This window comes from Prionailurus bengalensis, chromosome B4, assembly GCF_016509475.1.
Source record: "Prionailurus bengalensis isolate Pbe53 chromosome B4, Fcat_Pben_1.1_paternal_pri, whole genome shotgun sequence".
In the NCBI taxonomy this organism is placed as follows: Eukaryota; Metazoa; Chordata; class Mammalia; order Carnivora; family Felidae; genus Prionailurus; species Prionailurus bengalensis.
In genome coordinates this window covers 136,615,560-136,629,569 of record NC_057358.1, presented here as the reverse complement: position 1 = coordinate 136,629,569, position 14,010 = coordinate 136,615,560, and the positions used below count along the sequence as shown (strand labels likewise).

The window sequence follows — 14,010 nt, the reverse complement described above, 5'->3', positions numbered from 1 at the left end:
CTGGGTTCATCTGATGGGCATCTCAACCGTGAGCCGGCCAAGCAGAGCTCTTCGTTCCTGGCGTTCTCCATCTCGGTGAATAGCACCATCATTTATGTGGTTCTTCGAGCCCAGCCCCCGGTTATCCTTGGTTTCTTCAGGCTCTGCCCTGCTGAGCCAATCAATCAGCAAAACCCCGTCCACTCTGTCTCTTGACTATACCTCCCGTCTGTCTACTTTCCCCCCCCGCCCCACATCCAGGGCCACCACCTGGTTCAAGCCACAGATACCTCTTCTCGGACCCTTGCAATCGCCTGCTCTCTGGTCTTCTTCCTCATTTCTTGGCCCTGTGTAATCTACTCTCTACACAGCAGCCGGGGTGATTTTTGAAGACAACGTAGGCTAGAGGGGATCACCGCCCTGCTTGAACTCTCCCGAGCTTTCCCGTCGCATTTGGAGACAACCCCAGGTTCTTGTGCAGACACTGAAGCACCACCCACCCTGATCTCAGCAATTTCTGCCCTCCGTCTCACGCGACACACGCATGCTGTGTCCCCTCTAGCTTCTCGTCTGGCTGGCTCATTTTATCGTTGTGGTTCAGCTCATCAAACACCTAGAGAGGACTTCCCTGACTACTGCACCTAAAACAGCTCCCCCCGGCTCTTCGCCTTGTTCTTTCTCACCGTCTTTGTGGCACGTGCACTGCCTACCATTATTTTATCGCTTATTGAGTATCTGTTCCTTGTCTTTACTCTTTCCTCCAGATTCTAAGCTTTACAAGAGCTGATCTCCTCCGTCTGGTTCACTGTAGTACCTCAGTGCCTAGAGCATTGGCTGAAATATGATGGGTGCTCAATACATATTTTTTGAATGAATGAATTATACTTCCTTAAAAGTCAGTGTTTCTCAGGGCTCCCTTCTTCTCTTCATGGCGTGCTTCCCCCATGGCTTCTACATAGCCATTTCCCCCACCTCTGGTCTCTAAATGTTTGTGTTCAACTTTCAAGTGGACATTCCCACTCAGAGATCCCAAAATGGATTCATTAGTTTTCCCATAAACTTTTTTCTCATCCGTTCCAGTATGTATTGCTATATACAAACTCCTGTAAATGTAGAAGCTTGGAATAGCAATTATCATATATTTTGCTCACAGATCTGCCATTGGAGCAATAGGGACTTTACCTGGTCTATTTCAGCTTCTCATTCATTCACTCCTACTTTTCCCTCCGTGCCCATCATCTTAGGGTAGACCTCCATTAATACATGCCTGAGCATGCTGTTAGTTAACGACATGTCTCCATACTGTCACCGGGTCCTCCCCTTTCTGTCCCTCCTACATGTGATGTCAGAATTCAGTTTAAGAATGAAAATTGGGTGATGTCATTCTCTCGATGGAAGTCCCAGCTTGGTGTCCCATGACCAGAGCATGAAGCGGGATGGGAGCCCCTGGGATTTGGCTCCTGCTGACTTTCATAGTCTCGTCTCTGGGCTGATGCCTCCTATGCTTGTCCCTCGGTTTGCCTCAACTGGCTGTCCTCCACAGTACCCCCTGCTTCTAGCCTCTCTCACTCTTGGGAGCACCAAGTTCCAGTTGAAGTTGTCACCTCTTTCTTGTAAGCAGCTTTTCCTGAGACCTTCAGCCTGTCACCCCAAACCAGCCACCCTCTTTTCTAGGTCTCCAGTGGGTCCTGGTTATGTGTGCCCCTCCCCAAGGAGGCAGTGGGCATGGTGAGCGAAAGGCATCCCAGCACCTGGCATAGGCTTCCCGGGTGCTCGGTGAGCATCAGGGAAGGTGAACATCGGTGAAAGCTCATGCCAGAGAGGCATGATACCTGGATAAGAAATTCTCATTTGAAGGGAAATAACTAGAATCATCCTTCCCTGGCTCCTGCTTGTGAATGAGTTTATAAAAGAAGAGATGACATTAAAGACATTTAACACACATCCAGAATTTACTATGTAAAGCAAAGCTACTGAGTAAACTGTAGTCACCAAGCCTTTGCAGTCTCATAAGTCAATAGAACAGATTTACCAAACTACCTTTCGTTTTAGGCTCCTCTTTCTTGAGTAGGTTGTAAAATATCAAAAGGGAACAATCACGTGCTCATGCTTATGAAACTGACTGACAACCATGAGTTGCTTTGTACTTACTGTATTTACTTGTTCCCATGGCCGTTTCCATCTTAGACAGAGAGGATGGAGCCTGGGGTGTGTCAGCTCTCCTCTGGTGACACGGGGACCCCGGGATCTACAGCACCACGGGCCCCACGTGGCTGCTTTTCCTCCCAGGAAGTGCAGCCCCCCCCACCCCGGGAACTTATTTAGCACCTTCTGACATTCTTTCATTACCTTCCAGGGGACCAGCCATTCTCATCCCTTCCTTGTCTTGGAAAGGGAAATGATCTAGATTTGAGAGTTACACGTTTTCCCCTCAAAAAGTGGCAAGGGGGTGAAAAGTGAATATGATATTTTGAAGATTTATTTGAAATGATACTGTTCTGATTGAATTTTCTTCTGAAGACCATGTTCTTTGCTTATAATGATACATGTCCTGTACAGGGAAGATTATCTTTGCTTTGCTTTTTCTCTTTCAGAATTTTCTCTTTATCCTTGTATTTTGCCAGTTTCACTATGATATGTCGTGCAGAAGATCAATTCAAGTTACGTCTGAAGGGAGTTCTCTGTGCCTCTTGGATTTCAATGCCTTTTTCCTTCCCCAGTTCAGGGAAGTTCTCAGCTATTATTTCTTCAAGTACCCCTTCAGCACCTTTCCCTCTCTCTTCCTCCTCTGGGATACCAATTATGTGTATATTATTTCTTTTTAGTGTATCACTTAGTTCCCTAATTTTCCCCTCATACTCCTGGATTTTTTTATCTCTCTTTTTCTGAGCTTCCTCTTTTTCCATAACTTTATCTTCTAGTTCACCTATTCTCTCCTCTGCCTCTTCAATCTGAGCCGTCGTGGTTTCCATTTTGTTTTGCATTTCGTTTAAAGCGTTTTTCAGCTCCTCGTGACTGTTCCTTAGTCCCTTGATCTCTGTAGCAAGCAAGAGATTCTCTGCTGTCCTCTATACTGTTTTCAAGCCCGGCGATTAATTTTATGACTATTATTCTAAATTCACTTTCTGTTATATTATTTAAATCCTTTTTGATCAGCTCATTAGCTGTTGTTATTTCCTGGAGATTCTTCTGAGGGGAATTCTTCCGCTTGGTCATTTTGGATAGTCCCCGGCGTGGTGAGGACCTGCAGGGCACTTCCCCTGTGCTGTGGTGTATAACTGGAGTTGGTGGGCGGGGCCGCAGTCCCACCTGATGTCTGTCCCCAGCCCACCGCTGGGGCCACAGTCAGACTGGTGTGTGCCTTCTCTTCCCCTATCCTAGGGGCGGGATTCACTGTGGGGTGGCGTGGCCCGTCTGGGCTACTTGCACCCTGCCAGGCTTGTGATGCTGGGGATCTGGCGTATTAGCTGGGGTGGGTAGGCAAGGTGCACGGGGGCAGGAGGGGCAGGCTTAGCTTGCTTCTCCTTAGGTGATCCCCTTCAGGAGGGGCCCTGTGGCAGCGGGAGGGAGTCAGATCCGCTGCCCGAGGTTTGGCTCCGCAGAAGCACAGAGTTGGGTGTTTGAGCCGGAGCGAGCAAGTTCCCTGGCAGGAACCGGTTCCCTTTGGGATTTTGGCTGGGGGATGGGCGGGGGAGATGGCGCTGGCCAGCGCCTTTGTTCCCCACCAAACTGAGCTCTGTCGTCAGGGGGCTCAGCAGCTCTCCCTCCCTTTGTCCTCCAGCCTTCCCGCTTTCCGAGCAGAGCTGTTCACTTATGACCTCCCAGACGCTAAGTCGCGCTTGCTGTCGGAACACAGTCCGTCAGGCCCCTCCGCTTTTGCCAGCCAGACTCGGGGGCTCTGCTTGGCCAGTGAGCCGCCCCTCCGCCCGGCTCCCTCCCGCCAGTCCGTGGAGCGCGCACCGCCTCGCCGCCCTTCCTACCCTCTTCCGTGGGCCTCTCTGTCTGCGCTTGGCTCCGGAGACTCCGTTCTGCTAATCCTCTCGCGGTTTTCTGGGTTATTTAGGCAGGTGTAGATGGAATCTAAGTGATCAGCAGGACGTGCGGTGAGCCCAGCGTCCTCCTACGCCACCATCTTCCCAGTCAGTCTGCTTTTTCTCTTTAACGTGATTACTGTTATTTTATATTGACCAGATTTCAGAGGTAAAAAATGGCCGTAGATTCGTTGTCGCAAGTCAAGCAATGCTTAGATGCGTAAAGTGAGATACAGTAGGAGAAAGACTGTTTTAGAAGTTTGTTGGATCCTAGTCCGCAGTGAAGTGGTTTTGGAGATCTTTGCTTTAAGCACGTCTAATAAACAACTGTATCTCTTTGACAGCCACTGCTATGGCAAATCCGATACTGTCCTTCTTAGATGTCAAACGGATTTTATTTCAAAAAATTACCGATAAAGGAGACGAGTTGAGAAAGGCCTTTCAGCTGCTCGATACCAATCACAACATGACAGTGTCGAAGAGTGAGCTGAAAAGAATTATCACAACCTTCCTGATGCCTCTCACAAGACAACAGTTTCAAGATGTCCTGGCTCAGGTACTGTATGCACAAGCGACTTAGAATAACCCAGTTCCGGAAAAGATGGGGTTGGTTACTGCAGCGGGCATTGTGTTCTGGTTTTTCCCCCCACGGTTCCAAGTGAGTGGTTCAAGTTTTGTTTATTTTTCACAATTCAGTTTAAATCTGGCGGATGTGGGGTGATCAACATGGACGTGAGTCATGTTTTGTGTGGACCACTGGTACAGCTGTTTCCTTTAGTTTTGTTTTTTTTTTTTAAGGCTTCCACATAAAGAGTATTTGGTCAACTCATATTTTGGAAGTTAGTATTTTGGCATTTGTTCTTGCATTGAATGGTTATTGAGCACCTACTGTATGCTGAACCCAATGCAGAGCATTCAGATGCAGGCCTGCCCTTGAGGGGGTCCCGGTCCCATGAGACGTATTTGCAAGTGTTGCTAAGCGTGGGCATTACAGGCAGGAGAGTTACCTAAAAATGGGGTAGTTGTCCAAGAAGGCTTTGGGGAGGAAGTGATGTTTTTGGTCACGTTGTGATGGAGGGGTGGATATTAGCCAGATGAAAAAATGGAAGGGCATTCTAGGCAGAGAGAATAATAGCCCAGGTGAAATCATGCATGTCAGAATCAGCATGGCATGTCTATTCAAGGAACTGGGTAGTGCTGTTTGTATCAGAAGCAAAGGGATATGTGTCAAGTTGTGGACAGGGGGGCCAGTCCTGAAAAGTACCATGCAAAGGAGTTCGGCTTCTGTCCTGGAAGCCATAGGGGGCCAAGGGTTTGCAGCAGGGAAGATGCAGTTACTTGGGGAGGGATATGGAGGACAGGCCCTTGGGCCTTCTGGTGGGGTACCATACCAGGGGGCTGTAAATAGTCAACATTTGGTGGGTGAGCCCTCAGGGCCTTTAAAAAAGGAATGCACAATACAATAGTAATTAAACACTCTCAAAATAAATCCATAGGGAGCGATGTCATAATATAAAGTAGAAAAGTTGTTTGGGAATATCAGTAGTGTGCCTTCCAACCCAATAACCCAATTATTAATTCATACACACACACACAGGCACATGCACACAAACACACACACACACACACACACACACAAATATACATATTTTTACTCATGCATTACTTCTTCATCAGAGTCTGGCATTTTATAGTATTTAAAAGCCTATTTCCTTCTAGAATTTGGTGACTACCTCCACCCAACTAAGTTTGCTTTCTTTTACCACAGGGGAATTATGTGTTAGGAAAACCAACAGCCCACAGAATTTTGGGTGTTCCTGAATTCTAGTCTTAATCTCAGGGACTGGCTCTTCTTCCTTTGGCTGATTTAAAATGAAATTGTAGACCTATTTGTTGTTTCTTCTTGAGCATACCATGGTACTGTTTCAAGGATTTCTTTTCCTTTAATTTTGTTTTTCACTGAATGTGGGGTTTGTAGCCATTCTTTTTAAATATATATATTTTTTCTTTATCTTCTCTGAGACATTTTGGTATTGTCCCCAGACCCTTGAGGCTCTGTTCATTTTTAAATCTTTTTTTCCCTATTTTTCAGATGAGATAAGATCTGTTGATCTGTCTTCAAGTTCAGTGGCTCTTTCTTTACATCTCTGTTCTGCTAGTAAGCTCATCCAGTGAATATTGAATATTAGACATAGTGTTTTTTCAGTTCTAGAATTTCCATTTGGTTCTTTTTTATAATTTCTGTTCATATGCTTACATTCTTTTCTTCAGTTATGGGCGTATTTCTTTTAACTCATTAAGCAAGGTTAAAATAGCTGTTTTAAAGTCCTTGAGTGAGGGGCACCTGGGTGGCTCAGTTGGTTGCGCATCCAACTCTTGATTTCGGCTCAGCTCATGATCCCAGAGTTGTGGGATCAAGCCCCACGTTGGGCTCCATGCTGAGCACACAGCCTGCTCGAGATTCTCTTTCTCTCTCTCCCTCTGCCCTTTTCCTCCACTTGTGCTCTCTCTCTCTAAAATAAAAATTAATAAAGTCCTTGAATGATAATTCTGGTATCTGGATTGTCTCAGGGTTGGCCTGCGTTGGTTTTTTCCCCTTAACGAGGGTCACATTTTTCTAGTTCTTTGTACTTGAGTGTACAGTTAAACTGTGGTTTGTGAGCATAATTCGTTCTGGAAACATGCTTGCAATCCAAAGCACTGGTATATCAAAGCAAATATCCCCATAAGGAATAACGGAAACTCAGGCGATTTGATCCACAACCCAAAAATGTTCACATAAAAATGATTACAATACTGTAATATAATACAACATAATAAAGAAAAAATAAAGCAAAATAAACAAATTACCCCGCACTTACCTTTGAAAACCTTCTTGGCTGCTATGAGGAGACAAGAGAGAGGAGGGTTATTGTGTAGGACGACTTTCGCTATCACTAACGGAATCGCTAATATCTATTGGCTCAATGTAATCTTTTTCATTTCATGCAACTTTAACAAGGAATATATCCAATAACACTTGCTTTTGCCTTCTTTTGAGGATTTCACAGAAATGTGACATTGCGTTGTCATTCAGCAGATTCATCACTCGCCCTGCTCTAGCCTTGTTTGGGTGATGCTTTTCTACAAAATTTTGCGCTGTTTCCCCCACTTTACACGTATCCATAGACTCATTTGAAGTGAGGGTTCCTCTGCCTTTTTCTCCTCCTCTTCTGTGACAAGACGTAGACGCAGACTTCTTACCATATCTTGCAGTTTCGGCCACTCATGTACTTTGTTCAAACTTCTTGGTTTCCGTCTTAACTTCCATAGTAATCATCTTCTCCTTCTTAACACCCTTCTTTTCAATCATTTTCTGTGTGGGGGCCCTTGTATATGCTCACACGGATGTCGACTATAGTAGAGCATTAATAAACTCTTATCATACACCGTATATAACGTAACTGGCAATTAGGCAGCAGAGGAAAGGGTCTCTATCTGCAGGCAGCCTGACCTAGAAGGAAGCAAAGCATTCCTAAGCTTGCTCTTGTCTGGAAAAGCCAAGGACTGTCTGTAGGTGCCTCGAAGCGACCAAAAATACACCGGCGCCAGTCGTGGGCACCTTCCAACGTTCTGAAAAATCAGTGATTTCTGCCAAACACCGCGGCCTGCGACTGAGCATCTGAGCATGGGAGACAATCACCCACAATCCCACAGAGAGAGAGAGAGAGAGAGAGAGAAACCATTGGCTCAGTTGTGATCATGTGACTTTCGATGCCACGTACTACTCATATTGCAAGACATCACTCATTTATCAAGTTAAAATTTTATTAGAAATGTTTGCTCATCTTGCGGAACACTCACAGAACAAATTACTCACAATTCAAGGTTTTACTGTATTTGGATCACATCCCAGACCCGTGTTATCCAATAGAGATGCAGCGTGAGAGGTGCCTGGCTGGCTCAGTCGGCGGAGGACGCAGCTCTTGATCTCGGGATTGTGTTCACGCTCCACACTGGGTGTAGAGATTACTTCAAACTAAAATTAAAAAAAATTTTTTTCTAATACATAGTGTATATATATGTATATATATGTAGCGACTCACATGTGTAACTTAAAATGTTTTAATAGCCACCTGAAAAGAAATAGGTGAAATTAATTTGAATATTTTAATTTAATGAACGTGTCCAAAATGTATCATTTCAACATGTTATCACTATTAAAAATCGATAATCAGTAGTTATTTTGCATTCTTTTCTGTGTACGAAGCCTTCAAAACCTGCTATACACTTTATACTTACAGCCGACTTCAGTCTACACACTAAGTTTCCATTGGAAATACTTGATCTATATTTAGATTTCATAAAATTTATAATTAAAATACAAGTTTCATATACTTAGTCGTTGCAAACATACTTCAAAGTTTTCCAGTCATGAGCAAGGGAGAGGCAGAGAGAGAGAGAGAGGGAGACACAGAATCCGAGGCAGGCTCCAGGCTCCGAGCTGTCAGCCCAGAGCCCGACGCGGGGCTCGAACCCACGGACCGCGAGATCGTGACCTGAGCCGGAGTCGGACGCTTAACCGTGAGCCACCCGGGTGCTCCTCATTGAATTAATTTTAAAATTTAAATTAATAAACATGAATAAAAAGCTTCAGTTCATCAGCTGCCCTAGCCTCGGCTCAGGTGCTCGACAGCCACATGTTACTGTGGCTGCACATCAGACAGTATAGGGCTGAACACTATAAATACTGTGCTGTGGAGACTGGATTCTGTTACATTTCTCTGAAGACTGTCGATGCTCCTGCTCTGGCAGCAGTTAACCTGCAAACTCTTGTCTCGCCGGCAGTGAGCATTTGCTTGCATTTGCATGCATTTGCATGAGTTTGGCCCTTTTGTTTCTCGGTGGGTCTCTGAGTCCGGCTTGCACACGCCTGGTTCGGGCATCCGTTGGAAACCTGGACAGAACTTAGAACAGCAAGCGGGTCTCCTCGTCTCTCCTGTTTGAGACTTCCCTCACATTTTTAGTGGCCGTGGTTGCTTCAGGTTCCGCACACTGGTTCTTCAGGCCAGAGGGACTGGGTTTTCTTTTGGGGTTTTAGCTGCTGTGCTGGGGAGTGACTGTGGCTTACTCTTAGGCTCAAAGCCTTTATGAATGGGAAACTCCCTCCGTACTTGTCCCTTTTCCTGAGTTTTGAATTTCTCCAAAGTCTTCCTGCTTTCGTATTTGCCAGTTTACAGTTGTTTTGTGCGGGAGATTGATCTGTTACGAGATGTATCTACCACAACTGCTGCTTTATCTGTTTTTAAAAGCAGTCACAAATTTACAGAGAAAGTGGAAGTTTAGTGGGAAGAGCAGTTTTTTTTTTCTTTCCCTGAACCATTTGGGAGTAAGCGGCCCCATCACCCCAAATATTTCAGTGTGTGTGTCCTTCAAAACAAGGATAGCCTGGGGCGCCTGGGTGGCTCAGTCCTTTAAGCATCCGACTTCAGCTCAGGTCATGATCTCACGGCTCATCGGTTAGAGCCCTGAGTCAGGCTCTGTGCTGACACCCAGAGCCTGGAGCCTGCTTCAGATTCTGCGTGTCCTCTCTCTTCCCCTCTCCCATTCGCTCTCTGTCTCTCTCTTTCTCAAAAAAAAAAAAAAAAAAAATCAAAACAAGGGTAGCGTTCTACATAACTGCAATCTGACCACCGAAACATGGATATTAACATGAGCTCATGACTACCGTCTCAGCCCCAGGACCCAGCCGGGTTTTGCCAGGCATTCCATGCGGGTCTTGTATGATCCAGGTCAGAATCACGAATTGCATTTGGTTGTCGTATCTCCCCAGTGTCCTTCAGTCTAGAAGAGTTCCTCAGTCTTTCCTTAGCTCTCCGGACCTTAACACTGAAGATTGCAGCGTGTAGCATGTCCCGGTGTGAGTTTATCTCATGTCTCCTTATGACTAGATCAAGGCTTGCATCTTTGGGCAGGAGTACTGCAGAAATGCTGCTGTGTTCTCACTGTGTTTTGTTAGGTTGCGCCGTGATCCTAGTTTGTCCTGTTACTGTTATGTTCACTTTGATCACTTGACTATCTGTGGGATACTGGGATCTGTCAGGCTTTTTCATGGTAAGGTACGCTTTATCCACTTTGTAATTAATAAGCATTTTGTGGGGAAAATTTGAAACTATGTAAATATTCCATTCCTTACCGAACTTTCATTTATTCATTTACTGTTTTTATATTTGCAGGGACTCAAGATTTCCTCTTTTATCAAGTGGTTATGATCCGTTACGTTCTTCATTTATTTTGATTTTTAAATTGCCTCTACTTTGACCAGTAGGAGCCCCTTCCTGCTGGTTTGTGTCCTTTTGGCATGCCCCTGTCATTCTCAGAGCACTTCCTTCGTTTCCAGTATAAAATATTCCAGACTCATCTGTACTTTCCTTGCCTCAGTCCTGGAATTATCCATTTCCCTAAATAGCTTTGGTCCTTTCAATGGAAACGAAATTCAGAATCCAGAATCTGGGCACTGGGGCTGCTCATTGCCACTGGGATGGCACTCCAGGCCTCTCAGTGGGCAGAGCTCTAAGGGTACATTTCCCCCCAGTACACATGTATATGTGAATTTACATCTCCGTTCATTTCTGTATCAACCTCTCTCTATATTGAAAACCATGCGTCTACACCAGTACTGCCAATTCTAATCCTACCTCTCAGGGTTCTTTCTAATTTTCTTGCTTTTTCATATTTGCAATTACCTTTTCACACAACAAGAAGCTTGGATTTTGTTATTCTTAGTATATTTCCTTATCTGATCAGTCTCCCTGGTGTGTGATCATCTCCCATCCCCAGAGCCTCGCCCTCGCGTGTGGATGCTCTCTTCACCCCACTTGGATCACGTCCTGCTCTGGACTCCCGTGGTCCCCCCAGCATGGCAGACATTGTTTTTTCTCTGCCCCATCAGGCTCTAGGACTGACTTATTAGGGAGGGAACAGGAAAGCAGGGAAGAGAGAAGAAAGATGAAAAGCTTTTCTCCTTAAAAAAAAAGTTTCCCCTTTATTCACTTTAACTAAAAATTTCACAAATAAGACGTATCAATGATTTCATGTGTCACTTTTGACTGTACCCACAGTTTTAAAAATCTGTTTATTTTGAGAGATAGAAAAAAAAGTGCAAGCAGAGAAGGGCAGAGAGGGAGGGAGAGAGAGAACCCCAAGCCGACTCCACGCTGTCAGCGCAGAGCCTGATGTGGGGCTCGATCGCAGGAACCATGAGATCATGACCTGAGCGGAAACCAAGAGTCAGATGCTTAGTTGACTGAGCCACCCAGGCACTCATGTATCTATATTTTTATTAAAAACTTTACTAAGTTATAATTTATATTATAATAAAATTCACCATTTAAAAATTTACAAGGTACTGGTTTTCCATATATTCAGGGTTATACAAGCATCACTGCTGTCTAGTTCTAGAAATTTTCATCACCCCCAAAAGAAACCCCGTACTCATTAGTAGTCACTCCCCATTTCCCCTCCCCTAGTCCCTGATAACCATTAATATATTTTGTGTCACAGTAGACTGCTTCTTCTGCACATTTACTATAAATGGAGTAACATAATACATGATCTTTTGGGTCTGGCTTCTTTCATTTACCATCATGTGTTCAAAGTTCATCCGTGTCGTAGCAGGAATCAGTACTCCCTTCCTTCTTACGGCCGCCTCGTGATCCATCATACGCATAGACCACCTTTTGTTTATCGTTGGCTGATGGACCTTCGGGTTGCTTCCACTTTTTGGCCTTTGTGAGCAATGTTGCTATGAAAATTCACGTACAGGGGTACCTGGGTGGCTCAGCGGGTTGAGGGTCCGTCTACTGATTTTGGCTCAGGTCGCGATCTCACAGTTTGCGAGGTCGAGCCCCACATTGGGCTCCACGCTGGCAGTGTGGAGCCTGCTTGGGATTCTCTCTCTCTCTCTGTCTGCCCCCTCCTCCACATGTGCCCTCTCTCTCTCTCTCCAAATAAATAAATGAACTTAAAAAAATTCACGTACAAGTTTTTGTGTGGACATGTGTTTTAACTTCTCTAAGGTATGTGCCTAGGAGTAGAATTGCTGTGTCACGTGGTAATGTTCTCTCTCGGTTTTTAAGTTTTTATTTAAACCCCAGGCAGTTAACACACAGTGTAGTATCAGTTCAAGTGTGCAATATATAGTGATTCAACACTTCCATACAGCACTCGCTGTTTATCATGACACGTGTACTCCTTAATCGCCACACCTGTTTCACACACACCCTCCCCCGCTCTGGCGACCATCAGTTTATTCTCTACAGCGAAGAGTCTGTTTCATGGTTTGCCTCCCTCTGGTTTTTTCCCCTTTGCTCATTTGTTTTGTGTCTTAAATTCCACATACAAGTGAAATCATATGGTTATTTGTCCTTCTCTGACTGATTTCGCTTAGCATTATACGCTCAGCTCCATCCACATCATTGAAAAAGGCAAGATTTCATTCTTTTTGATGGCTGAGCAATATTCCATCACACACACACACACACACCCACCCCACATCTTCTTTATCCACTCATCAGTTGGTGGACATTTGGGCTGTTTCCATAGTTTGGCTGTTGTTGATAGTGCTGCTGTAAACATCGGGGTGTGTGTATCCCTTCAAATCAGTATTTTTGTGTCCTTTGGGTAAATACCTAGCAGTGCAGTTGCTGAATCGTAGGGTAGCTCTATCTTTGACTTTTCGAGGAACCTCCATACCGTTTTCCAGAGCGGCCGCACCAGCGTGCATTCCCACCAATGGTGCAGGAGGGTTTCCCTTTCTCCGCATCTTCACCAACACCTGCTATTCCCTGTGTTGTTGATGTCCGCTGTTCTGACGGGTGGGAGGTGGTAACTCGCTGTGGTTTGGATTTGCACCCCCAATGGTGAGGGCAACTGGTACCCTTGTTTTTAAGGAACATTTGTCCTTGCAAACCCCGGTATCAGTTTCCTCATAAGCTTGGTTTGACTGATACTTTATTTATACCAAATGGAGAGTTAAGATATTTTTCCTGCTAACGTCTCCCTATATTCATGATCTAATGTTAATTTAAAATTTTGACAACCTTCCCAAGCTAATCAGCTATGCAGGAAGAGGAAAAGTACAGAAAATGTGAAATGTGTATCCGTTTTTAAAAGCTACATCTGTTTTTAAAAGAAGTCACTGAGAGCTGTAGAGATTCAGAGACTTTAAAAACCAGGCCCTGGTAGTCTAGCTGAAAGAACAAGCATGGCTTTTCTAGAAGCTCAAGCTCCCGTGACCGTGTGCAAACCGAGGAGGCTGGAATGGGGTGCATTTTTAGGAGGCCAAGTTCACTGGGAATGAAGAGCAGGGTTTCTCTTTCCAGTCACTGGAGTTCACAGTGCGGGTGACTTTTCTAGATCTTTTACCAACGAATCCCTTTTCCAATAGTGAATGTAAGCCTAACTGGAAACATAGAAACCGGTAAAGTATTTCAGGGGAATTTCACTGTCAGCATTAGGTAAGAGTTTTCCAGTACAGTGAACCCACTTCAGCTTCAATTTTATTTTAAGAACCACGTCGAGAATGTTTGAATGTCGGACAGTTTCGGAGACTGATCAGGGCAAGAACGGTGTGGCGTCGCTGGCAGGGCATCACCCTGTACCTTAGTTTCCACTAACGGTAGAGTGAATCTTTCCACGAAGGTGGCCCCAGTGTCTGAACGTTAATAAAAATTTTATGAAGGGAGTTGAATTGGCAAAGAGATTCCAGAGAAGAAAACCACAGCTGTGGTCTGGTCCCAAAGGTCGTGCTGTGTTGGGGAAAGAGATGTCTTTGAAGACACTTGTCGACACGACGGATGTGGATTTAAACACTACCCTCCCCCACCCCAGTCTAAGAGTTTACTTTTAGTGATTCATCGTTGGGTGGTTACGACTCTTAAACATTTTTGCCAGAATCACAAATACTGAAAAAGTGAATTCTTAGCAAAGAGCCTCTCCTTCTAGACTAGATTCTTTGGTT

The 14,010-nt window shown here is 44.9% G+C and overlaps 1 protein-coding gene across 3 annotated transcripts in view; it reads left to right on the top strand.

The window, feature by feature from the left end:
• Positions 1 to 14,010, top strand: part of EFCAB6 (EF-hand calcium binding domain 6) — a 240,063-nt gene that overhangs the window by 29,948 nt on the left and 196,105 nt on the right. For all 3 annotated transcript variants that reach the window (XM_043562841.1, XM_043562842.1, XM_043562840.1), the window contains one exon: positions 4,355 to 4,566. In XM_043562841.1, coding sequence (XP_043418776.1) covers positions 4,355 to 4,566 — 212 coding nt within the window. The remainder of the gene's footprint in view (positions 1 to 4,354; positions 4,567 to 14,010) is intronic.